The sequence below is a fragment of the Wickerhamiella sorbophila genome (genome assembly GCF_002251995.1).
Source record: "Wickerhamiella sorbophila strain DS02 chromosome Unknown contig2, whole genome shotgun sequence".
In the NCBI taxonomy this organism is placed as follows: domain Eukaryota; kingdom Fungi; phylum Ascomycota; class Dipodascomycetes; order Dipodascales; family Trichomonascaceae; genus Wickerhamiella; species Wickerhamiella sorbophila.
Genome location: NW_020194005.1, coordinates 1,318,169 through 1,342,034, shown reverse-complemented (window position 1 = coordinate 1,342,034; position 23,866 = coordinate 1,318,169). Strand labels below are relative to the sequence as shown.

The 23,866-nt window shown below is 51.3% G+C and overlaps 17 protein-coding genes across 17 annotated transcripts; 5 read left to right on the top strand and 12 right to left on the bottom strand.

Moving 5' to 3' along the window:
- Nucleotides 1–20: 20 nt before the first annotated feature.
- On the bottom strand, nucleotides 21–794 carry B9G98_04040 (hypothetical protein; the record flags this gene model as incomplete). Its single annotated transcript, XM_024810597.1, has 1 exon — nucleotides 21–794. One exon carries the CDS (start codon nucleotides 792–794, stop codon nucleotides 21–23), a length of 774 nt encoding a protein of 257 aa, XP_024666365.1.
- Nucleotides 795–851: 57 nt separating this feature from the next.
- B9G98_04039 (37S ribosomal protein S10, mitochondrial) lies at nucleotides 852–1,649 on the top strand (the record flags this gene model as incomplete). Its single annotated transcript, XM_024810596.1, has 1 exon — nucleotides 852–1,649. One exon carries the CDS (start codon nucleotides 852–854, stop codon nucleotides 1,647–1,649), a length of 798 nt encoding a protein of 265 aa, XP_024666364.1.
- A 94-nt stretch (nucleotides 1,650–1,743) lies between these two features.
- B9G98_04038 (hypothetical protein) lies at nucleotides 1,744–3,123 on the bottom strand (the record flags this gene model as incomplete). The annotated part of the gene is made up of 1 exon (XM_024810595.1): nucleotides 1,744–3,123. One exon carries the CDS (start codon nucleotides 3,121–3,123, stop codon nucleotides 1,744–1,746), a length of 1,380 nt encoding a protein of 459 aa, XP_024666363.1.
- Nucleotides 3,124–4,282: 1,159 nt separating this feature from the next.
- On the bottom strand, nucleotides 4,283–5,512 carry B9G98_04037 (hypothetical protein; the record flags this gene model as incomplete). The annotated part of the gene is made up of 1 exon (XM_024810594.1): nucleotides 4,283–5,512. The coding sequence occupies one exon, from the start codon at nucleotides 5,510–5,512 to the stop codon at nucleotides 4,283–4,285; it is 1,230 nt and encodes a 409-aa protein (XP_024666362.1).
- Nucleotides 5,513–5,796: 284 nt separating this feature from the next.
- B9G98_04036 (Argininosuccinate synthase) lies at nucleotides 5,797–7,038 on the top strand (the record flags this gene model as incomplete). The annotated part of the gene is made up of 1 exon (XM_024810593.1): nucleotides 5,797–7,038. One exon carries the CDS (start codon nucleotides 5,797–5,799, stop codon nucleotides 7,036–7,038), a length of 1,242 nt encoding a protein of 413 aa, XP_024666361.1.
- A 142-nt stretch (nucleotides 7,039–7,180) lies between these two features.
- B9G98_04035 (hypothetical protein) lies at nucleotides 7,181–7,810 on the top strand (the record flags this gene model as incomplete). The annotated part of the gene is made up of 1 exon (XM_024810592.1): nucleotides 7,181–7,810. One exon carries the CDS (start codon nucleotides 7,181–7,183, stop codon nucleotides 7,808–7,810), a length of 630 nt encoding a protein of 209 aa, XP_024666360.1.
- Nucleotides 7,811–7,852: 42 nt separating this feature from the next.
- Nucleotides 7,853–8,814, bottom strand: B9G98_04034 (Serine/threonine-protein phosphatase PP1-1; the record flags this gene model as incomplete). Its single annotated transcript, XM_024810591.1, has 2 exons — nucleotides 7,853–8,673; nucleotides 8,790–8,814. 2 exons carry the CDS (start codon nucleotides 8,812–8,814, stop codon nucleotides 7,853–7,855), a joined length of 846 nt encoding a protein of 281 aa, XP_024666359.1.
- Nucleotides 8,815–8,943: 129 nt separating this feature from the next.
- B9G98_04033 (hypothetical protein) lies at nucleotides 8,944–10,206 on the bottom strand (the record flags this gene model as incomplete). The annotated part of the gene is made up of 1 exon (XM_024810590.1): nucleotides 8,944–10,206. One exon carries the CDS (start codon nucleotides 10,204–10,206, stop codon nucleotides 8,944–8,946), a length of 1,263 nt encoding a protein of 420 aa, XP_024666358.1.
- An 85-nt stretch (nucleotides 10,207–10,291) lies between these two features.
- On the bottom strand, nucleotides 10,292–12,565 carry B9G98_04032 (Dihydroxyacetone phosphate acyltransferase; the record flags this gene model as incomplete). The annotated part of the gene is made up of 1 exon (XM_024810589.1): nucleotides 10,292–12,565. One exon carries the CDS (start codon nucleotides 12,563–12,565, stop codon nucleotides 10,292–10,294), a length of 2,274 nt encoding a protein of 757 aa, XP_024666357.1.
- A 657-nt stretch (nucleotides 12,566–13,222) lies between these two features.
- On the bottom strand, nucleotides 13,223–13,786 carry B9G98_04031 (hypothetical protein; the record flags this gene model as incomplete). Its single annotated transcript, XM_024810588.1, has 1 exon — nucleotides 13,223–13,786. One exon carries the CDS (start codon nucleotides 13,784–13,786, stop codon nucleotides 13,223–13,225), a length of 564 nt encoding a protein of 187 aa, XP_024666356.1.
- Nucleotides 13,787–14,219: 433 nt separating this feature from the next.
- Nucleotides 14,220–14,657, bottom strand: B9G98_04030 (hypothetical protein; the record flags this gene model as incomplete). The annotated part of the gene is made up of 1 exon (XM_024810587.1): nucleotides 14,220–14,657. One exon carries the CDS (start codon nucleotides 14,655–14,657, stop codon nucleotides 14,220–14,222), a length of 438 nt encoding a protein of 145 aa, XP_024666355.1.
- Nucleotides 14,658–15,502: 845 nt separating this feature from the next.
- B9G98_04029 (Serine/threonine-protein kinase PKH2) lies at nucleotides 15,503–18,007 on the top strand (the record flags this gene model as incomplete). Its single annotated transcript, XM_024810586.1, has 1 exon — nucleotides 15,503–18,007. The coding sequence occupies one exon, from the start codon at nucleotides 15,503–15,505 to the stop codon at nucleotides 18,005–18,007; it is 2,505 nt and encodes an 834-aa protein (XP_024666354.1).
- Nucleotides 18,008–18,157: 150 nt separating this feature from the next.
- On the bottom strand, nucleotides 18,158–19,498 carry B9G98_04028 (DNA repair protein rad13; the record flags this gene model as incomplete). Its single annotated transcript, XM_024810585.1, has 1 exon — nucleotides 18,158–19,498. One exon carries the CDS (start codon nucleotides 19,496–19,498, stop codon nucleotides 18,158–18,160), a length of 1,341 nt encoding a protein of 446 aa, XP_024666353.1.
- Nucleotides 19,499–19,685: 187 nt separating this feature from the next.
- On the bottom strand, nucleotides 19,686–20,834 carry B9G98_04027 (Putative oxidoreductase TDA3; the record flags this gene model as incomplete). Its single annotated transcript, XM_024810584.1, has 1 exon — nucleotides 19,686–20,834. One exon carries the CDS (start codon nucleotides 20,832–20,834, stop codon nucleotides 19,686–19,688), a length of 1,149 nt encoding a protein of 382 aa, XP_024666352.1.
- A 798-nt stretch (nucleotides 20,835–21,632) lies between these two features.
- B9G98_04026 (t-SNARE affecting a late Golgi compartment protein 1) lies at nucleotides 21,633–22,298 on the bottom strand (the record flags this gene model as incomplete). Its single annotated transcript, XM_024810583.1, has 1 exon — nucleotides 21,633–22,298. One exon carries the CDS (start codon nucleotides 22,296–22,298, stop codon nucleotides 21,633–21,635), a length of 666 nt encoding a protein of 221 aa, XP_024666351.1.
- Nucleotides 22,299–22,334: 36 nt separating this feature from the next.
- Nucleotides 22,335–22,631, top strand: B9G98_04025 (Set1 complex component sdc1; the record flags this gene model as incomplete). Its single annotated transcript, XM_024810582.1, has 2 exons — nucleotides 22,335–22,342; nucleotides 22,382–22,631. The coding sequence occupies 2 exons, from the start codon at nucleotides 22,335–22,337 to the stop codon at nucleotides 22,629–22,631; spliced, it is 258 nt and encodes an 85-aa protein (XP_024666350.1).
- Nucleotides 22,632–22,672: 41 nt separating this feature from the next.
- On the bottom strand, nucleotides 22,673–23,866 carry B9G98_04024 (Mitochondrial fusion and transport protein UGO1; the record flags this gene model as incomplete). The annotated part of the gene is made up of 1 exon (XM_024810581.1): nucleotides 22,673–23,866. The coding sequence occupies one exon, from the start codon at nucleotides 23,864–23,866 to the stop codon at nucleotides 22,673–22,675; it is 1,194 nt and encodes a 397-aa protein (XP_024666349.1).

Here is a 23,866-nt window from a genome sequence, read left to right as displayed (position 1 = left end):
GTCAATAAATAAATAAGTGCTCAGCTTAGGGCTATACAAAAATTGTTGCGCTTAGCGCCGTCATTGACAAGAGTTTTGCAGATTTTGGGGTACGGCCCCGACCGCTCTTCCATCTTCAGGAGCCAATAGACCAGTTTTCTTGTGCGCTTGTACTCGATCTGTCGATAGCCGAGTGCATTGAAAATGTCGGATATGCTCTGCTCATTGCAGTAGCGTGAGTTGTATATGCACGGCTCTGGGAGCACGAAAAACAAGAGTCCCTCTGGTTTCAGGAATTTTCTCGTCCGTTTGAGCATTTCTCCTCGAAGTCCTGAATCAGGCACAAAGTTCACCACCAGCGATAAGCTCACGACATCGTAAAGGTCTGGCGGCACAGGTTTTTTCATAAAGTCAATTTGCTCGATTCGCGGGTCCTGTGAATTCAAATCAAGTCGATCGATGCGAGCAAAATAGTTTGATCTCGTGCAATAATTGTCGAAACTCAAGCAGCCCACCTCTAGCAGCGCTGCCGCAGGTTCCTTGGAGTATTTAGCGAGCCAATTCATTAGCAGCTTGGACGAATCACCACCTCGCGCTTCCATTTGGCCAGATATTGACGCTTGTTGGTACATTTGCAGACCGCCAAGTTTCTCGAGTTCGCTCGTTACTGCATCCGCACCAGCGACGTTGCCTTCTTTTTTCAACTGCGCTTGCTTCTTCAGCAGTACATGATATTTTCGAATAATCTCCCGAGACTTTTGTGGTTTTAACTTTACTTTCTTCGTCCCCCCCGTTATTGACGCTTTCCGAGCCATTGAAGAAAATATCAGCCAGTGCCGCTGACAAAGAATTTTCACTTTCCAAATTTCCTGATGCTGAGCAGAAGCCTGGCATCTTTGGCGGCTACAACACGGTTTGTTGGCCGGCGTTATAGTCCTGCGTTGAGATTCTACAGTCAGAGTGTGGACGATACACCTGTGTTTTCCGAAAAACATCTCTACCCTGCCGCAAACACGTTTGTGCAGTCCAGCACCACGCCTGTGCCGGCTACGAACCGACCTATTCCTCTGAACGTTGCGCTAACTGATGTTGCCGTTATCCGGCACCCGGTCATACATGGCGACAAAGTAGCTGAGATCACACTGGCGTCCTTTATGTCCACCAAGGATCTGGACTTTTATGCTGATTTCTTGCTCAGAGCCGCCTTTTATTTGAAAATCCCGGCCAAGGGCCCTACACCTTTGCCTCGCAAGTACAAGAAGTGGACGGTTATTCGGTCTCCTTTTGTGCAGGCAAAGTCAAAACAGAACTTTGAGCGGGTTACCTACCGCCGGGTAATCAAGCTTTACGACGCTAACCCCGAGGTTGTACAGATTCTATTGTCGATTGCAAATAAATACCCTCTGGCCGGCGTGGGTGTGAAGGCTGTCCTCTACACGAACGAAAGTGCTGAGGTCGTTGATGCTATGGACCTGCCTTCCGACTTTGAGCTCGAGAACCCTCTCGCCATCAACAAGGTCCACTTGGACGCTGCTGACGGCGAAGTTGCCCACAAAGTTTTGGAGCTTCTGAAGGACCCCCGGTTTTCTGAGGAACTTGTTTCAGAGCAGGTTCAAGAGAAGTCGGCCAAGAAACCGACCGAGAAACCGGCCAAGAAAGATGAGCAGTGAGCAAATAAAAACTAGGTGTATATATTGATGGATTGCTGTAAAGTTCTAAAAAAGAAGATAGGATAAATAAAGAAATAATAAATCATGTCTGCTGTTACGATCGATCCCAGCCCAAGGGTCTCTGCATCAACTGGGCATGGAGGCTCGGTAAATGCGGCTTCTCGTGCGTATTTATTGGAGGAGCATTACTTGTCCACTGGCTCATTGACAGTTCTTGTAAAAGACGAGTAGCACGCAGCATCTCTTGCAGTTCGCCTTGCATCCCTGCGTTCACCCCTGGTGAGTCTTCCTCGTCGTCATCACTGGACTCGCCAACCGCCCACTCCACAGGTTTTCCACGCAACGTATGTCTAGGAAGTGCATGACTCGAATTTGATCTGTGGGGTGCCGAAAATGCCCGGCCCCGGGGTATAGTCTGACCTAGAGATGCAGAGAGACGGCGCCGGCGATGTAAATCTGTTTCACTTTGCCGGCGAGCGCTCTGGAACGAGTCGACAGGATGTGGCAACTCTCCAGTGACGGTGAACGATCGTCTTGCGTCAATTCGAGGTTGCTGAATAGCGGCGCCGGCACCAGCAGCTATTTGGTGAACCCCGGGTAAGGAATGTTGACGAACAGGGGCCACGATGGAAGGGTACTGGGTGTGCTGAGAGTTTCCTTGGTTGAGCGAGGTATGCACAGCTGGTGAATGCACTGGCGGCGTTGGCGACGGGGTCGGGGAGCTGGTGCTCAAAGAGAGCTGTCCAAAGCGGGGGTCCGTAGGCACCAAGCATTGGTCGGGGAAGTTGGGGCCGAAAAGAGGAACAAGCGAGAATCTAATATGATACGCGATACGAAGAGCAAGTTCATATGCAACCTCATACGGAAGCCACGTTCCCTGGATCTTCAAGTAGCCTCCTCTCACTCGACGGAGGACCGGCTCTAGCTGTGGCGAAATATCGAGCAACTTGGCAATATCTGCTTTGGAATTGCCAATGGCTTTCCAGATTCCTGTGAGATGAACGTATCCAGTGTAATAGTCCCAGATAACTGATTGCCCGTTGACCTGATACTCGAAAACAGTCAAGTAGTTACGCTCGTCGACGGAGGTGGCGTATTTACGGCTCTGAATGTCATCGGGTTGTGGGACATATTGCAATGGGTCAGTGCGCATGTAGGGGGGTACTGAATGATAAGGAAATCGAACAGGGTACGAGACATCTTCCAGTTGGGCGAGCCGGAGGCGCTGGTTAGGCTTGGGGCGAGTGTTACCCGCTGGACTCGCACTCACAGTGCTTGATGATCGGGAAGTTCTACGCGATCGTGGCGGCGTTGACCTCGGAGGTGAAGAAGGTGAAGAATTCGGCTGAACAGGCCTAACCGGAGGTAGCGACAAGTTCCGGGCGGAATTCATAGGCGACTGGGTGGGGGTTACAACGGGAGCACTAGCGAGTGGCTTAACAACTGGGTGCGTCTGGTTCCAATTATTGTACATGGTTCCTGAAATAGATTCGAGAACAATGACCAAAAAAGAACGGATATCAGGGTTTCGAGTTTTTTTGTCGCGGGGTAAGAGCACAAGTCTTTGAAGTATACGGGTGTCAGATAGTGACTCTTGGCGAGTTATCTGGTAAATTTGATAAACCAACGGGCTCCGGCGCGACGAGTGGGAAGCAATGAGGCACGGGACGTCTTGGGGAGAGGGTAGCGGCGAATAGGACGCTAGAAGCTAAATATAAGTGCAAAAGAAACGAGCAAACGAATCTATTCTCACTAAAATGAACAGTTTCAACCGGATGTGGGCGGAGAAAAGTAAAGCAGCTATCGATGGCGCCTTATATTCTCGAAGCGTATCGCTACCGTCCTGCATCCCCTAACCTTAGCCTCGATGTCGCCTGCGGCTGAATAGAACTTGCCGGGGAGAGAAGGCCTGGAAAATAGAGTTTGGAGGCTAAAGAGACCGAGCCAACCTGCATTAATTACGCCACACTGACTACTTGTGGAGAGGTTAATTTTGCATTCAATTAAATTACAATAATGCTCACGCCGCCTCTTGGAGCATCTAACCTGCCGGGTCTTATCTCTGGACGACGTGCTGCAGTTTCGAAATACTGGAAACCCCTTACCCACAATCGCCGAGCACGGGGCGGCAAAAGTGTAGGAGGCGCTGATAAGCAGCGATAGATAGAGTTGTGGAAAAACTCGGCTCCGGCTTCGACCAATTTATTAGTGTGGACTGGTTTCCCGGCGGGCCGCTGGGCCGGTCTCTCTCGGTGCAGAGCACGGCACGTCGGAGGCAAAGATGAAGCGACTATCAACTCGCATGGCATCATAATTACCCCAGCCCTGGCTACGGCACGTTGTTTGTGTCTTCGGAGACGTGACTTTCAGGCTTTCTGTGGTTTAGGCACATGTCAAGATCAGACGAGAGGTGGTGGTTAGGGGGTGTTGGGCTATTTGCTGGGGGCGACGGTAGATAAGCTCATGGGGTGGTGACCAATCATCGGCGAGTGTTCGGATCAAACAGCCCAAACCGTGCCTCATTCTGCAGCTTTTCCGTGTGCATGCATGCGTAAACGAGATGCTCGGATCGCGCTGCCCTTGCTGGCCATTCCACCAGTTGCACATGCTAGTTAGTGGATTAAGGTTAGGCATTAGTACAGGATAGTGGCCAATTGGTTTTTGAGGTCCGGAGTGTCGAAGATGCCGTTGGTGCTGACCGCAGGCACGCACTGTATGCCCTTTTGCTCGAGCTCAGGCACATCAATCGCCACAATTTCCTCAGTTGAATAGACCACATGGGTTACAAAGCTCGTCCAGTCGATATCGTCTAGATCGCAGTAGCTCAGCCCCAGGCTGTACGTGCAGGCTTTGATTGCTGCAGCCACATGCTCGATAGCCGTCATGCCGTCTGTCTCCCGGTCGTGAGTGCCATTAAGAATCAGAATTTTAGTTTTGCAATTCACGAGCCTCGCTGCAAATCCCTGAAGCAAGATAACTGGAATGATCGACGTGTAGAGGCTACCAATCGAGAACACGACGCAATCGGCATGGGCAAGCGCATGTAAAACACGCGACGACGCTTTAGGTTTGATCTCTTCGCCGTAAGGGTTCACATAAAACAAGCTCTCAATAGGTGATTGCAGTGGATCGGAGTGTTTCGAAAACGAAATTTGCGAAGCTGAGAGCGACGGGTGGCTGAACGGCATGTTTGCATCTTCTTCCTGGCATTCCTCTGCATCGTCCTCCATTTTGAACGGCGGATCGATAAGATCGCTGCTCGGGTGCGATATTTCGGACTGACCATACACCCGCGTACCATCCTGCAGCAGTGCACCGATATGGTGGCTGAAATTCGTGTTGATCGCCGGGAGCACTCTGATCGATTCGGGAACGTTGGCTGTGCGCAACACAAATTCAATAGCCGAGTCCAAAGACCCAAAAAACAACCGGGCGCCGCTCAAAAGCATGTTCCCGATACTTGCCCGGTTGAATTTGAACTCTTTGCCCGGCCGATTCCTTCTTAGCAGCTCTGCGTGGACGTGAATCAAAAATGCCCTGTACATGTGTTTAAGGTGCGAAGGGATTTGTTGCCAGCTAGGATGAGTTCCGTAAACAATAGAATCCCAGGTCTTTTGGGCATTGTGGGCATTGTCAGATAGTCGTATTTCCAATAAATTCCGCAAAGGAGACGGCGGCATTAACCGAGTCATTCGAGACCTTGCATCACCAATTGCCGGTCCTCCCAGCACTCTGAGAATTTCACTGCTGGACCCGCCGTTATCTGAAATCGGCAGCACGTAGGTGATTTCACCCGCCAGACTGCCAAATACGCCAACAACGGAGTTGGTAGCTGTGCCACCGCCGACTACGAAAAGGTGCATGACAAAACGGGGGACCCTCGACCCATTTGGTCCAAAGTTCAGGGGAGGTGGGTCAAAAGGGCGGGGTGCATAAGGAAGTAACAAAATGGTGGGGCAAAGGCCGGTGTTTGAGGACAGTACGAACTTCGATCTAAATCATCTGCTTGTTTACATTTTTTCCGCCAGTTTTATCATGCTATCGCCCGCCGGCCCAAGATCAAATCAGCGCCTGCATAGGGACATTATCTCCCGGTGAGTCACATACGAAATCTCCCAACTTGACACTTTTGAGTGGAAAATTAGACATGAGCAAAGGAAAGGTTTGTTTGGCATATTCTGGAGGTCTTGACACTTCTGTGATTCTTGCGTGGCTGTTGGAGCAAGGGTACGAAGTCATCGCTTTCATGGCCGACGTTGGTCAGGAGGAGGACTTTGACGCTGCCCGCGAGAAGGCCATGAAGATCGGTGCTACCAAGTTCGTCGTCGAGGACGTCCGCAAGGAGTTCGTTGAAGAGCTCTGCTATCCCGCCATTGCCTCTAATGCTATCTACGAGAACGTTTACCTTTTGGGTACTTCTCTGGCCCGTCCCGTGATTGCCCGCGCCCAGATCAACGTCGCTGAGCGGGAGGGATGCTTTGCCGTTTCGCACGGCTGCACCGGTAAGGGCAACGACCAGGTCCGTTTCGAGCTTGCCTTCTATGCCCTCAAGCCTGATGTCAAGGTCATTGCTCCCTGGCGCGATCCCGATTTCATTAAGCGGTTTGTCGGCCGCAAGGACCTGCTAGACTACTCTGCTGAGAAGGGCATTCCGGTTGCCCAGACCAAAGCCAAGCCGTGGTCCACTGACGAGAACCTAGCCCACATCTCTTTCGAGGCCGGTATTCTTGAGGATCCCGACACCACACCGCCCAAGGACATGTGGAAGCTCACTGTTGATCCTGAGGACGCTCCCAACACTCCTGAGAACTTTACCATTTTCTTTGAGAACGGTCTGCCCTCGAAACTTGTCTACGACAATGGCAAGGAGGTCACTGAGCCCGTTGAGCTGTTCTTGACCGCCAACAAGATCGCCCGCCGCAACGGTGTGGGCCGCATCGACATTGTCGAGAACCGCTTCATCGGCATCAAGTCCCGTGGCTGCTACGAGACCCCCGGTTTGACTTTGCTGCGCACTGCCCACATCGATTTGGAGGGCCTGACCTTGGACCGGGAGGTTCGCCAGATCCGCGACCAGTACGTCACTCCTACCTGGGCCCGCATCCTGTACAACGGTCTCTACTTCTCCCCCGAGGGTGAGTACGTCCGTGCTTTGATTGCTCCCTCGCAGAAGACCGTCAACGGTCAGGTCCGCATGTCAGCCTACAAGGGCAACCTGATTGTGCTCGGCCGCTCCTCGGAGACCGAGAAGCTCTACGATGCCACCACTGCCTCCATGGACGAGCTCACTGACTTTGATCCCACCGACACCACCGGTTTCATTGCTGTCCAGGCTATCCGTATCAAAAAGTACGGCGAGAGCAAGATCGAGAAGGGTGAAAAGTTCTAACCATCTTGTATTAAAAATATTTTTGCAGTAGTTCTAACCTTAATCCCTGCCGGACGTCCTCCCATGCATTGGCCCTGCGGTTGGGATGTCATTACTACGCCAGCTAATTTCGCAGTTGTAACCCCATCATACACAGACAACCATGAGAGCGGGGGCGATTTTACTGCTTCCTCTGAGCGTGTGGGCGCACGAGAAAATCAAGGCGGATCCCGGAGATCCATGGCAGGTCCGCCACATGAAAGAAGAGCACGGCATTGCCGATTTTGACGCTCACTCTTTCTTCACTCTGCACGATAACGACAATTCCAAAACGTGGACACGAACAGACATTCTTAATTTGTACGGACTACTGAAGCCCAACGAGGTTGGCGACGGCACCGGCGGTGGCAATGTCGACGAGAGCCACGAGTACAGCAATGACCTCAAGGACAAGGTGTATAACGAAATCATGAAATTGCTGGACACAAACAACGACGGCGTGGTGTCTATTGATGAGTGGCGTGAGTTCTGCTCGCGCGGTGAGGTTCTGCCGGATTTCGGCCTTGGTCCAGGCCACCATGGCGATTATGAGTTCGAGTACGAGGTGCACCACTGGAGGGAGTTCCACTCCGAGAACGACCCCGAGGTGAAAATCCGCCACCCCGAGGACGACGAGCACGACCGACTGTACCATGCATTTGAGCACGGTGACAGCGAAGCGGACCCGCACGACGGGTCGTGGATCCAGCTGTCTCGCGTGCCGGCCAAATTCCGCAAGCAACGCAAGGACTAGAACAAGATAGTGGCTAATGACATAGTATTTCTGATTAAGAGGCTACAAAAAGTATTCGTTGCGTTGTGCCTTTTGTGGGGACATTTTCAATGTATCGTCGGGGACGGCATTAAATATCGAAAACTTCGGGGTGGTTGTGTCGTCGACCTTCATGACCGACGCCACATTACCGCAGCGGTAGCAGTAATTTGGCGCAGACCATACTGTGACCACGTCCTTTTCTTTGAAATGGTATCTGAATCCCTCCATAACCAGCTGGTGGGCCCGCGTGACCAAGGAAAGGTTGTTGACATAGTTGAATTCCCGAGCAACGTTGGCTCCAAACAGCCACCCTGCACCACGGGGAGAAACGACCCAGGTGTCCACCGTGTCGTCTGGATCACTCCACACTAGATCAGCAAAGCCTCCCTCTCGCGGGATCTCCTGGGCGCGGTTGAGAACCCGGATCTGGTCGAGCATTCGCAGTTCCGGACTCAAGCCGCCATGGACGCAGAGGATCTTGGAGTCGATGACTGCAGCAAGTGTTAAGAAGTCAAAAACTTGGCAACAGTACTTCCAAACTGTGGTTGTTCCATACTTTGTCAAGCACTCGTCGTAGAACCCGTAGGCCTGGGTGATCTGGCGAGACTCGTGGTTGCCTCTAACCAAGGTGATTCGGCTTGGATAGAGAACTTTTAGGCACATAAGCAGTGTGAATGTCTCTAGGGAAAAATAACCTCTGTCCACAAAGTCGCCAAGGAAAATATAGTTGGTGTTGTCAGGGAACCCGCCCGACACCCGGAACAACTCAAGCAAATCATGGAACTGGCCGTGGATATCGCCGCAAACAGTCACTGGAGAGCTGACTGGCTGAATGTTTGATTCTGGGATTGTTAGAACTGACCGGAGAACCGAATGCGTTTGTAAAGACCGCCAGCCGCTGGTTACGACCGCAACCGCAGGCCCGTCTCGCTTTCAACGCCTTCGCCTTGCAACTTACCTTCCATTAGGAGAACTTTGACCATCTCGCAAAGCTCTTTTATGTCTTTTTCTTCAAGGTATTTACACTTGAGAACCGTTTCTAACCATTCGTCTGGTCCACTCATGGTTGTGGGGAGATAACGTAAGAGGTCCATTTTGGGTCTAAAAGTACACTATGTATTCATCCATTCGTTTTTTTCGCCTAGATTAGGGTCCATAATTTTGAACACGGCTTTCGGCGATGGCCAGGTGTCCTGGGTTCTCAGCAGAAACGCCCCCGTAGCCGGCAGATCAATGCCTTTCAGCAGCCCGGCATTGATACAAGCAATCCCGAAACTCTCGGCCTCTAAAACGCTGACGGGTTCCGTATTGAGGCCCTTGGAGTAGCTCATAACAACGGCCATGAGCTCAAAATCAAGCTGCTTGGGGTTCGACAGCCACTTGTACGCTCTGGCCAGCGCCTGCCGCCAAATAGCCGTGGGCACATTTCTCAGTAAAAGGTGGTCTAACCGGTGTTTGTGGAACCATGGATGGTTTCTGACCTGGTAATAGCCCGAAAACGACCCTGACTTGAGCGAGTATATCAGCGGCATGAACGGATCAATGAGATCATGGGCTTGTAGAAGCGCCGGACTAGGCATACGCCCAAGTAAGATGCTGGGGAGCAATAAATATTTAAAAATAACCCGGTGGTTGGGGAATTGCCGCGGACAACGTGTATAGCACCAGTGCAAGTGCTTGAAGGCAAGCACAAGGTTGTTACGGTTGAGATTGTACCGTCCTAGCCAGAACCGGAACTCAATCTGCTGGGCAATGGGATGTTCTGACATTACTAGAGAGGCAGTGTGGATGTTATTGAACACAGTGGAGCATGAAGAATACTGGTCGGTCCAAAAATAAACCCGGCACAGCGCGCCGGCAATAAATAGCAGCACAGGTCGTTTAGAGTTTGCTCCTTCAGCGGGCTTTTCGCTCCGAATGCTGTTAAAAATACGCTGAAGCACTCCTGACACCCACTTGAGCTCTTCCGCGGCCCGGGAAAAAAGAAACAGCATCCGTTTGGTGCTCTGAATAACAACGTCGTTCAACGCACACCCTCTGGCGTTCCCGTAGGCGCTCTGCAGGGCCGAATAAAACCGACCGTACGCATCAAAAGTGCCGACGGGATCGTTTGGGTCAACAGAATAGCAAAAAAACAGATACGACTTTGTCAATTCAGTGTATCCTGGCCAAGCAGAGTCGAGCAAATTGGCGCTCTTCACTGCCTCGTTAATGTTTACTTGCGCATCCCACAGCTCATTCTGAAGCGTCGAGACTAGAGGATTATTGACATCAATAGAAAAGTATTCCTTCAACTTCGCACTCGTATCTGCAGACGCAATGTCTGTCTCATCTAGATCCCCTATGGCGGTTAGCCACGCATTTACCGCAGACATGACAAATCGGCAAACGCGAAGACCGGGTTCTTTCGGTGAATTTTATAGATTTTTTTCAAGTACAACCAAGTTAAAACAATTGTAATTACAGACGAGGAAGTGATAACTCAGCGGCGTGAGGAGCGCACAGGTCAATTGTGCGCTGGGTGATCTGATGAGTGAGATTCACTCTCAGTCGCTTGTTACGCGACATGGCCAGCTCTTCTGCAATGTCGTACAAGGGTCCCTCGAGCAACACGCTGCCATCGGCAGCCACCCGGGGCTGGTAGTGCTGGGCCAGAGACAGACATGGCACGCCAGTAGCGGAGGTGGATTTTACAACAATGCCCTGGGCAATGTACGACTGGACAGCGAACTTGATCATCTCCTGATTAAGGGCTTCGGAATGGGCGAGCTCGCCCTGGGCATAAAGAGTGCGAGCAACCGATTGAGCGATCTTGAAAAATCCCTTTTCAGGTACCTGTCCATTTGGAGGTAAGATGAACAGAGACATGATCGTGGACCAGTACCCGTCGATAAACGGCCACACCAAGTAGCAATACAAGTCAAACACCTGGATATCCCGGTGGATTTCGGAAATGTTGACGCTGATATACTCTCCGCCATCGCTCAAGTTGATGACATGGGCCCGCTCAAGCTCGTGCAAGGTGTTTTTCAAGTTACTTTGCAAACCCTCGGTACCATAAACGAATTCGTTCGAAAGAAGCTTTGACAGGAAAAACACCTTCTTCTCAAGCTCTTGGAAAGGAATCTTACGGTAATTTGTGTTGGCAAGGGTGAAGATAGCCACAGACGTAATTGCTTCAGCAATGAATAAGAAAATCGTTTGGTTACGATAGTAACTGAGCTTGAACTCATCATTGGGGTAGTAAATAGGTTCAAGCAGGTTCTTAGTGTCGACCTTGACCAAGTCGGAACCCAGTACGTTGATGGCATTATCAACCAGGGCCTTGATTTCGTCTCTGGTCAGATCACGAGGATTCTTGCGAATAGCGCCAACCTTACCGTCAGCTTCCAAAACACGCCCTATAAGCCAGTGAACACGATCAATGAGCTGTTCATGAGAAACACCGCTTTGTGACGTTGTGAGCAAAGCTGTACCTACCAACGCCGAAGGCATGACAACGGAGGCTCGGTTGATATCTGCCAAAATACGGTAGCCTAGGGCCTTGAGCATATGCATTCGGTTTTCACGGGAAACAGGACGAGGTAGAGGGAATGAAATAACCGACTCAAGCTGAAGCTGTTGAATAACAAAACTGCGCAGTGACCAGATTTCGCCGAAGCGAATGTCGATTCGGCCCAACTTCAACGACATGACGTTCGACGATTTAAGGAACGACGTGAAAGACTCTGACTTCTTTTCACGACCCAAGAGTTCAGTAGCATAGGTATCGGCTTCAACAACCTTGTCGTATTGGGTAGAGATAGGCAAAACCCAGGCATCTTCAACCGCACCGCTAAGGATGGTTTCGAGCACATATTTAAGAATACCAAACTTTGGCGGAAGTAGTTTGCCGGTACGAGAGCGTGTTCCCTCGATAAAGCATTGGAAATTTACTCCTTCGTGGAGTAGAGTCTCGATGACACCTTGGAAGAACGCGGTGTAAAGAGGGTCTTCAGACCAGTTACCTCTTCGGATGTACAAACTACCGCATTCGCGTAGGAATCGGTTCAAAATAAAGACATCGAGATTATCACCAGCAATTGTGGCCGGAAGCGAGATACCTAACCGGAAGCAGGTGAACACCAGGGAGATGTAATCGATGTGCGATTTATGGCACGGGAACAGCAGCAAGCTTTGCTTCTTGGCTTCGATTCTTTTGGCAGTCTCTCTGACCCGCTTAATGTCTGCCCGAGAAATATGCATGCCCTGGTGATAGCAACGAGAAAGCGTCTGGGCCACGACCCAGTAGACGAACTTGGTGGTCCCCAGGTTTTCGAACCAAGGCATTGCCTTAACTCCAATATCTTTGACCATATCGCGGACACAATTGATATAAATAGCGCGTCTCTGATCACGTTCTGCGGGGCTTAGGTTCCACGACTGCTCCATGTCCATACGTCTCTGGACGAGGTCCGACATGGCGTTTTCAACAATTGGACGGTTGATTGTCTCCTCGAGCATTTTGTCACGCCAGCCAGTGAAGTACAAGCGTGCTCCGACGTACCTGTCGTACGCACGCCAATTAGTGCCAAAGTAGTGCTTCTGAATTGCCGATAAGAACTCTACGGGGTCCTGTCTGAACCGGACCTGTTCGCGCAGTAAATCAAACACAGCATGCTCCTCACCTTCCTCTTCGGTGGTCAACAGCTCAAAGTCTGCATCTTCCTGATCTATGGTCGTTTCTTTGGGCATCTTAAACTATGAATCAAAGCTCCAGTCGAGACGATAACCTTGACAAAGGGTCCTGTCTTTAAAAAATGCACCCCAACAAGGGTAAGGGGCTAGGTGAAAGTGGGATTTCCGCTGGTCTTGCGAGCGTTACTAGGTAGTTAATAGGCCTATTATGAGACTATAAGCAATTGGGCGCCCAACCGAAGCATGTGCCAAAGGCTAGACCGGTGGCCCACAGCCCTGTCGGCATTGCACGAGGGTCGCTGGGTATCTCATGTAATTGCGGGAGTAATCGGTAGAACATCGCACCGCGCATATTCAGCTGCTGCGCAGTGGGATGGCCGGCTGGGTCATGCGGGGGCGGGGGGGAGAAAAGTCAAGGAAGGAATACGAATAAATAAATTAGATAAAAAGGACAGTGATAGGTGGTTACCTTGTGGGTTGAAAGCAATTGAGAATTCAATGAGAATAGGAGTGCTTTACCAGGATCAGTGGCTGAAACGCATCACTGGCCCCCCACCAAGTGCTTTCGTTTATTGACGTAGGGGAACCGCGGCTGGCGACCAGGCCTGGGTAGTTTAGCTTTTGGGCGGAGTGTCCGCTTAGTAACGGGCGAGCTTCCAAAATCAATAAAGGCAGAGTGTGTAAGCCTTTAGATTGAGGCGTCGGGGCGGAACCTTAGACCACGATGGAGGAAGGCTCGCTGACGTGCCAGATGGACTGAACAGAGGGTCTGCGGAAGTAAACCCGCTCGACCGTGTGAATTGACGGAGACTCGTAGGCCATGGCGTCGCAGTCTTCGTCACCGCTGACATAGTCAGAATCCAGCGTGGAGTAGACGGACTCCTCGTCGTCGTCCTTGACGCTGGACCAGTACGCGGTTGATTCCGAGTTGTCACGGCTGTGGCCCCTAAAGTCGAAGCTTCCGGGCGAGTCTGGACACCATTCGGCGTCAATTAGATCTGGCGGAGAGTTGCACTGGCTGGGCGACGAGCCGGTCCAATCCGAGGCAAGGAAGGCTGGGGAGAACGATTGCTGGTCGATTTGACACTCTGGTGTGCGGGCGCTCTCGCACAGATACGCACTGAATCGATCAGAATCCATGCTGTCAGACGTGATAAGGATGGGATCGGAGATTTGTAGGGGCTTGCCTGGTTTGGCCGGTTGCTTCTTCAAACGGAAGGCGCTGAGAAGAGACCTTTGTCGGGATAGCCCAGGTGGGGAATTCGCTAGCCGGGGCATCTTAGTGGGAACCTATAACTGGATGGGTCGCTCAACGGTTATGGGAAGTTACTCAAGGTTGGTAACGAAAAAGCTTGAGTATAAGGCTGAACTGTGGGCCAAGAAAATTAGGCCCGGCGTCTAATATTGTTCCCATGCATCATGCAGAGCTTGCATGTCGGGCTATTTTAAGTATTTAGCGCCAGCCATTCAATGCACGAAAAGTTCAGTATTATCTGGCGGGCGGCAACCTTTTTTCGACGGGGCCTCTTTGCCGCGTCTACAGTGGCCAGTAACTTGATGTTCTTTGTTAGTGCTAGTCTATGTTCGGTAGTTTGCTCGCTCTTAATATTTGATTGATAAGAAGCCGTTTCAGCCCGTGAATGACTACGCCCGGGGCAAGGGCACTGCTTGGCCAACGGATCAGGGGACATGTAATTTGATGGGTTCGCAATTAGCTGGGCCCAGACAGAAAAAGCAGAGACTCCAACGAGGTTAATGTGGCCGACAGCAGCTGGTCTAGGTGGGAGCTTCTTAAAAAATCAGAATCCGCCAGCGTGCCATCCAGATCCGGAGGATGTGCTACTCGTCTGGGTTCCGTTGCTCTTTCGTGCATCACTGGCGATGACTGTGAAAAGGCGACGCTGCGTTGGTGCAAAACCTGTAAATCCATCCCCCCCATCATAATCTCCCGTCGTCTGTCCAACCATATGGGCGAGGTGGCCCCGGAATACCCAGGTAAGGTCGGCTCGTGGTCCTCTTGGTCATGCTTGTGCGCTCTCTGCGAGAACAAAGGCACTGGGGTCACCACTTCATCATGACTGCAGGAACCATTGGGGAAAGATGTCAGACGGATTTCAGCGGTTGTGAGCTTGAGACATGAAGAGTACATACGACAAATTAGGTTTAGAATAATCAAGGGCTGTCTACTCAGCCAATTTGGCTCCACGTAAATTCCCAGCATTAACTCTTCAAAGTTCCCCAGCTTGTAGACTTGCTGCATTCACATGCATCTGCTGACGTCATGCATTCGTCCAGGCACGGAAACGACCAGCAGGTTGATCTGTGCCCGATTCAGATGTCAACCTGTTTCAAACTGGTCGAGGCACGCGAACCCCGGTGCCCCATTACGCTATCAAGACTGGTCCCGCAACGTTGGGCGCTCGTGGCAGCCCTGTCCCTCGAATATTAATTTAGCGTACTGCACGTCAAATGCAATTTTTTACATACGCGCACCTGGCGCTGAGATTAATTGTCAAGTCGGGCCAACTAAACAGCGGCCTTTTTCCCTCACGAAGCTCAAGATGGGTCTCTAAACCTACCCTATGTTTCATATTATACTTAGTACATTCCTGCTCGCCGTTCACATCTCCCGAACCTTATCTCAAAAGGACCTTCCTGCCTGCCTGCCTGCCCGCCAGTGGGACAGATGGGCATGAAGGTAGTCCTCCCGTTAGTAAGCAGCATATCTCGTTACAGCTCGACCTGGGAAGCCCACCCTTAGCTGAACTAGCATTGCTGCACCTAAACTCCCAAGTCAACCTCAAAGTGTGTTAGGGGTCACATTTGGTCATTGTGGATAGTGAATAACTGATCAAAACAAGACATTGCCGAGTGGCTGTGAGATTGAATATTCTGTTGGTTTAATAAAGACAGGTCTTCAACCCGTTACACCTCTACATTCCCCTCTCATTGTTGTTTTGCTCTCCAGCCTACACCACACTAACCGGCACAACCATGTCCAGCCGCACCCATCACGGTGTGGAAACAAACGGTATAGATGATCTTGGGCGAGCAATAGAGAGCTCATTGTCTTTTGATCAACAAGAACAGTCGCACGATCTTTGGCAGCATCATAATACGCAGCAACCGTTCTACTCTCGGAGCACCGCCGTCTACCAGGACGCCCAATCGCCCAGCAGAGCAGATAATCTTGCAAGCAGAGCTTCGCCACCTAAGCTAAGATCGCCGGTCTCTTCGAGCGGCCGACCGCGAGCATATTCTGGCACCTCGCCCAACCACCATCAACAAGCTCCGGCTCCATCGGGCACCTCGCTCAGCCCTCGTCAAATGGCCTACCGATTGCCGCATAATCCTCCACTGAGTCTTGCCGGAGAGCCCGTTGGACCGGCTCTTGCCCATTTGGCTGAGCCAGTGCGTGTCTCGCCGCCGGCCCGTCTAGGCTCCCCCATTGCCGAGGCGACTCCGCCCCTTCACGAACGCAGCCAGGCCTCCCCTGGGGGCCCTACGCATGTTCCTGTTAGACACAGCGATGGTTGGAACCAAGAGGGTGCCGCCACTCTAGTGAAAAAGACCACAGACGAGCAGGGTAATGTAACCACCCGTGTCATCAAAAAGGGCGTCGAAGACTTTGAATTCAAAGAAGAACTAGGTACTGGATCTTATTCCACGGTTGTTGCTGCGAGTGACAAGCAAACGCTCCGGCAGTATGCCATCAAAATCCTGGATAAAGCCCATATCATCAAAGAAGGCAAAGTCAAGTATGTGGAGATCGAAAAGAACACCCTCACTCGTCTTGGCGACCACCCGGGCATTATCCACCTATACTACACCTTCCAGGATAGAGCAAGTCTATTTTTTGTTTTGGATTTCGCGCCCAATGGCGAGCTCTTGCAACTCATCAAGCGAATGGGCTCAATCAATGAGGAGGGCGCTCGCTACTATGCTGCGCAGCTTTTAGACGCTATCGACTACATGCATTCTAAAGGTGTGATCCACCGTGATCTGAAACCTGAAAATATTTTGCTGGATTACAAGATGAGGATCAAAATTACTGACTTTGGCACTGCCAAATTATTAGAAGCCAACCCGGCAACCAACGAATACCCCATTGACAGTTGCCGTGCCGATTCGTTTGTTGGAACCGCTGAATATGTTTCCCCTGAATTACTTAGTCAAAAGACTCAGGGCAAGAGTGCCGATATCTGGGCTTTCGGGTGTGTACTTTTCCAAATGATCGCGGGTAATCCGCCGTTCCAAGGTTCCACGCAGTATCTGACTTTTCAAAGGATTGTAAAATATCAATGGACGGCTCCACCTGGGTTCCCTGTTTTGGTTCGCGATTTACTTAAAAACGTTTTTGTTGGCCCCCGCCGTCGACTCGAAGTTGATGAGATTAAGGCCCATCCATTCTTTGAGAGCCAGGATTGGTCCCCTCGCGAGCTTTGGAATTCTAGTCCACCTCGTCTTGTACCATACAAACCTAGTCCTCAATCGCTTGCTTCATCCAGGCTGCCCAAAGTTCGCAGCCAGCCGGTTCGACGCCCGGTAGCCCCGCGACCCTCGCCGGCGATGATCCCTACTCCTGCTGGGCTTGCACCCGTTCAGCCCTCAACACGCGCTGGTGTACCTTCTAATGCCAATTTACGGTCTGGTGATGGCGTGGCTATCTCTCCAAGGGCACCTGCGCTACCAGGTCGTCCTGTTTCTGCATCATCAGCGGCCGCAGCTGCATTGTCACGCAGTGCTGCGTCCCCTCGCACACCACGAGCAACAGCACCTCAAAGCCACACACAATCTTATCAACAGAGTCAAGAGCGTCTGCAAGAACTCACTCGGCGGGTTCGGGAACGCACGAACCAGCGACCTGCGTCAGGGGGACCAAGTCTCCATGTCAACACCCAACGGCGGAGTACGCCTCCACTACAGAAGCCAGTAATGAGCAGTCCAAATTTGGGTGGATACTCACCGTCTTCGCCTAAAAGCCCTAGCTTGCCGCTGCCGAACCTGACAGCCACGGAGGGTGAGTGGTCCACGGTCCTGATTTCTAGCCAGGAACGTATTTTGCGTATTGGAAAAGTAACAGTATATGCTGGTAATAACATCGGCCTGTCAGAGTGTACGAGTACTGTTGAGACCGAGCACAGAGTCGCGAAGTTGATGTCGTCTCGTCACAAACGGACGTGGACCCTCATGGTAACCACTGCTGGCCGTATGGTGGTCATTGGAAGCGACCGTAAAGTGCGGGTTGAAGTTCCACTGGGGGTTCCGCAGGTTGAAATTCAAATTGTATCTTTTGTCAAGCGTGACGGTTCAGTTTTGGCTGTCGAAACGTATAATAGGGCTATTGTCATCAGTGACGATAAAGGAAATGTTAAAGACTGGATGAGCACAATCGAGTTGAGCCGCAGATACTATGCACAGGCCACTGCCGAACAAGAACGTAATGCATTCTCTGCTGCTGCGGCGGCGGCTTGTGCGGTAAGCGGGACCCGTCGCTAAACCTCCCTTTTTATTCTTGGTTCGGCGGTTCATCTTCGTTTACTAGATGCTGGGCCTGGACCCTTCTTCACGTTGCTTTTTTCTCTAACACTGCCCTCTTGTACACTGGTTGAAATGTGCCTTAGAAGAAAAAAATAAATATATATATACTTAATCTACCCGCGTCGGTGCTACAATAGAGGTTAGAGCCTTCTTGTCTGCTCTTTGGAACAACTCGGTCACCAGATAGTTTTTGCGCTTTTCCGGCCGTACGACGTATCGGCTCAGGCGCAGTGCGTGGTAGGGGATCTGGACAGTGGCTGAATTTCCATAGGGCCACTTGGGAGATAGCTTCACGTCGACAAGATCATTCGCAGCCAGAACCTTCACATTGCCATACCATTGGGGGTCGTCGGTTTTTTTATGGATATGGTAGACCAGCATAACCGAGGCCATACATTTTGTGAAACTGACGTCGAGACTGTCGGGATTATACTTTGCTTTCGAAGGTTTCCGCACCTTCTCCACAAGTTCGACATTTTCTTCGGACAGAGAACGGGCCGCCAATGCCTCAATGGCTTTTTTTGAGGGCCGCACCGGAGATGGCCCCGTCCAAACCTGCTGCAACTTGAAGTGATTAGGTGGATTCCATTGGAGGTTGTAATTTTCCGAGACTGCAGGTTTCAGCAGGGCGTGGATGATTTCAGGTTTAGGGAAATCGTCTGGCAGCTTGACGTTGCAGCGGCGAGTCAGGAACTTTGATTCGTTGGTTTGAAGCTCGTGGTTGATATTTTCGCGCCAGTCTGCGAGTAGTACAGGGTCGCTGTGATAAACCACAACGATTTCTTCCAGTCGCTGAGCGAATCCAGTCTGCACGTCTGCTATTTGGCTTGCAACCTTACTGCCGAGACGAGTGACACCCTTATCGTAGTCATTTCCCTGCAAAAGAGCCCGTAAAAGATAGATCCTACGATCTATAGTCACATTGTGAATAGAGATATGTCGGTTGAGGGCATTTTCCTTGACAGTGTCTCGGTCCCGTGAGTACGACAACACACAAGTAGCCCCAAAAACCAAAACATCGGCATCGTCGCTGAAAACGAAATCGACCTGCCCTATACTCTGCAGGTGAGAGCACAGTGCCTCCGCTTCGCCGGGAGACTCGATGCACGGCAGGCCTAAATGCTTGACGATGTCTTTGGCCAAGACCACAAAAGCGTGCTCTCTGCGAAAACGAGACTTGTGTCGTAGCTTATGCGGGTGATCTGTGCCGTCAAACACCGGCACCAAGTCAATTCCCGCTGTCATGAACGCTGCAAAGCGACGGATCAGCAGCCGGTGTTCGTTGAACCCCCAACTCTTGGCCTTTTGCACAATCCCCACAAGCCATTGAGGCGTGTCGAGAGCCACTCTGGGTTTCCGTCGATGCTTGGTATAGAACTCCGAAGCCCATTCTGTCATGGGCTTTGTTTGACTCTCCGAAAAGTCTCGCCAGAGGTCTTTCACACCCATCTGTCGATTGCGGATGACCCAAGTGCCGAGGTTACGTTAGCTGATTTGGGTGCACAAAACCGGTTTAGTACATAAAAAGTCAAGTATGATCTATAAAAAATAAAAGGGTAAACGTTAAAATAAAGGGGTTCAATATTAAGGAGATTTCGAGCTGAAATCAAAAAAAGAGACCGCCCCATTTGGGTCATTAAGATAAAGTGGATTTTGCACTGAAATAGTCTTTTGGCATTAGCCCCTTGAGTTTGGCAGAGGTCACTTGGCCGTCCAGCAGTAACTCAGCAACAAGATAACCGGTTCCCGGGGCGTTATTGATACCCCAGCAGGAGTGGCCGACCGCCAGCACGAGGTTTTCAACATCTGTGTTTCCGATGAAAGGACCCGTACAGGAGGATGAATCGACCACCGGTAAGAAGCACGCTTGTTTCCGCTGGATTTTCCCGCCGCGGATTTCTTCCGAGATCTGTGCAGCGTGCTCGAAGAGCTGCTCGCATTGGTCTGGGGTTGGCACGACGAGATTCGCGGTTTCTGGCAGCTCTTCAAGGCCACCTTCGCCGGCAACAAAAATCTCGTCTTTTCGTGCGTAAATTTCAGGAGAAACGTACTGGGAACGGCTGATTCTGAAGTCGGTGAACATGGCAAAGGCGCTGACTTTTCTTGTGGGCTTGAGGGTGATCGAGTGGGCCTTCAAGGCTAGCAGAGGCATGTCTGGAACTAAGCGAGACGCCCATGGTCCGTTGCAAATGACGATCTTGTCTGCGTCGAGCCGAACTAGCGGGTCCGACTTTGACGAGCCCTCTGGTCGATACGAGACAGCGGTGGCTACGTTGTCTTGGCCGTTTACTTGCTCGACCTTGCCTGTGATGAGCTTAGCACCTCTTTCAAGCACCTTGCGTAACAAAAAATGCACAAACAAATAGGGCTGCACCTGGGCGTAGGTTTGCGGTCCTCCCAGGGTCTCGCACACGGACATCTTTTCGCGATAGATCCAGTCCAAGTCCTTGGGTATGTCGGGTTTATTCGTGGGATCCGGCGAGTTTGCGTTGGATCCAGCAATAGAAACTACCGAGAGATAGCGGAAACCCCAGGCCTCCGCACCGTTATACTGCTCTGCGAGCTTTGTGTGGAGGTCAAACGACAGGGGAACAATCTGGTGGGGGAACGCCGATTTGGACAAGAGCCCACCAGCTTTGCCAGAGGCAGCCGAAGCAGGTCGAACTGCTTCTAACAGAATAACCTCGTACTTCTCGGGGTCGTACTTACTGTGTTCTGTGATATAGTATGCCGTGCACACGCCTACGATGCCGGCGCCGACGATTACGATACGAGTCTTGGCCATTTGGCTGGTTGATTTGCAGATAAAATACTCAAAAAACAATGATCCGGGCAAGCAAGCAAACAAGTAAACAATAGTGCAAATATCAAACAACAAAAAAACGCTGGTGGCACTGATTTCGCCAAGGCAGGGAGACGATGATAAGTAATAAATTGACTGGGAACGGTTTCTAGCACAGACGCTGCGACAATAATACCGCTAGGGATTTGCAGCAGGTGGCTGAGAGGTAAAAAAAGCAAGCAATCAATTGTGCTCTGGCAAAAACAGGAAAAAACTTGCTACAAGAAATTTTTATTTTTCGTGCGTGACAATTTTTGCCAAGCCTATCTCCTTCATATATCCAAGCTTCGACCTGGGGTAGGATCATGCCACAGATGACCAAGAAGGCATGAGGGGATGCAGCTCAAGCTGTGAAAAAGTTTATGGTCCATTAAATTTATGCAGTTAGCTTAGCGCATCATAGAACAAAAGCCACTACCCTCAACAGAAATGTATGACACACGCGTTAAGATTGTAATTTCGTCAGTGACACGCATACAATGATTTGGCCCGCTATTTATCCACACGTAAACCAACCGCTAAACATGACACGGCCCCAGAGACTTTCATAATGGGCGCCGACCGTTTTTCCGCCCCTGGGCGGCGAGCTGCTGCACCCTGCATCCATCAGGTGATTGATGACGCTTAGATGTGGGACAGTCGTTAAGGACGGAGAGCACCGCTGGGAACTCTAAGAAGACGCAGCACATGTGTTTTCTATATACCTCTAATCCCGCGAGCCGGGCGGGGGTAGGCTTGTCGTCAGGCAGCTATTACCAAGACAAGCAGAATAATAAGTACAACAATCAATAGTCCAATGCAGCACGAGCTTAGCGTCTCGCGGTTATTCGCAAGAACCCATTCGACTCTTTTCATACCTCGCTGCAGCCGGTCGCCGGTCCTGTCGGCCTCGTTGGTGAAGTCGTCGAGCATGAACGCCTGGTCCTCGAGCTCCCGAGACATCACATTCGCCTGCTCGCGTAATGTGTTGACTGTATCATGTACCGAATCCAATACTGAGTCCTGCTCCCGCATTGCCTCCTGGTACATCAGCTGACGCACTTCGTCGTTGTCGCCAGTACTAGCACCCGCCAGAACGGGGGCATGCTCCACCCATTGACCCGTGGGGTGGACCTTGCGGGCCTCGGAAAGAGTGTGCTGGATGTCGTTTAGCTGGTTGTTGATATTGCCCACCTGCTCAATTCGGCGACTCACTTCGAGGTGGTCCACGCCGAATCTCTCCGGGTCGGCTTGCACTGCAGCGTTACTTTGCGATAGATCATGGATGGTCTCGGTCAGTTCTTGTATAGTGTTGTTCAGGTCGGCCAGTCGCGACTGGATCGGATCGTCCTCGTACTGGCGCAGCAGCAGTTGCGCCCTGCTCAGTTGCGACTGCGCCTCACCAAGCACATCTCCAAACGGGTCCATCTTCCGTCTGGGTTCGTCCTTTCCTTGCTATCTTTTATGCCACAGTAGACCTTAAAGCTGTTGTCCGCTTAGGTAACGGCCAGTTGTCGCCCGATTATGACCGTCAAGGAGCCAGAGGTCTCACCGCCAGCCAGCGGGGCGCCCACTCGGGTTTGGCTGAATAAAGAAGTCTCTCCTGCTCTGCTTGAAGGAATGCGAATGCTTGCCCGCACAAAGCCCCAGGATCCGTTGAGAGTGCTTGGCCAATTTCTTATCGACCGCTCCAACGAGGCCCCCGCAAAGAACGAAGAGGCTTCATCTGGGCACGACGACTCTGTCAAAACAGAAAATTAAATATTAGGCTATCCGCTTCTGGAGTATTTATTGGAAAAAGGTTAGAACCGCTCCTTCTCGGCACTATTTACATCAATCGCGTCAACACCCCACGCGCCAATGCATCCTAGCAACTCGGGTCTCCAGCCTCTATAAAGGGATAAAATGGAATCTTTACCGGAAAAGATGTCCCACAGGCTGTACAGCATTCCATTGTAAGGTCTGGGGACTACAATTAATGTCTTGGGGTCGAGGTTTTGGCTCGCGACGGCTGCGCGATTCGCAAACGTGTCGAGGGGGATTTTGAACGCCAGCGCCAACAACTTGGAGCACAAAACCATGCAGTGGTACATACCTCGATACCTGAACTGGTCAATATTCCAGTGCTTGAACAGCAGATAAGGTGTAGCTGAATCGACTAGTTGGATAATGCTTGAAGATGCTGCAGAGGGCACTGCCACGGAGACCGGCCCGACAATGCTTTTCAGCCCCAGCAGGGCACCTCGCAGCGACCTGGGACCAATCTGCATCACAGTCACGATGAACCGGGCCCGAATGACCGCTAGAGGTGCAAGCAACGCAGCCGCCAGCCCACTGGCAACAGTAGTCACGGCCACGGCCATTAACGGATCGGGGCTCTGTAAAACATCTAGAATCAAAGGGTCCTGGACTCCCACGAGAGACGATAGAAGGCCACATAGCCATGCGTACAGAAGACCTTTACTGGCCTGGTAGAGACATGAGGTGTGCATCGCCTTCCACATCCCCACGGGGCCCTCTTTCTCAGCCACCAAAGAGATCATATTCCAGATATAAGCATTCTGCACAGGCGTGGCTTCAGGAAAAGCAGAGAGAGCCGGATCCGATTTAACTAATTGCATTTCTTTAGTGAGCTTGCGCAACTTGGCGCTCTTGAGCGTAATCTGCCTTGGCGTAGGAGAAGACGTATCCAAAAAGTAGTCAATTTCCTCCTCATCGCTATCTTCGAGTTCATCCTCATACAACTGTGCCCCTCCGCGGTTGCCCACGTCGCTTACCTGGACAAGGAATTTGGCCACATCGAAGGGCTGAACGACCACCATGCGGGAGTAGAACTTGGCAATCGACAGACCCACCTGCCCAACGGGGCTCTGGTTCAGGTCATCCAAATAGTCAAAGTCGAACTCCGTCCTCAATTTGGCCTGCCCAGGAAGCGATGTCGTCACGGCCACCGGAGACGCAAACGTCTCGGGGTCATAATACGGCCTGTAGTTCAT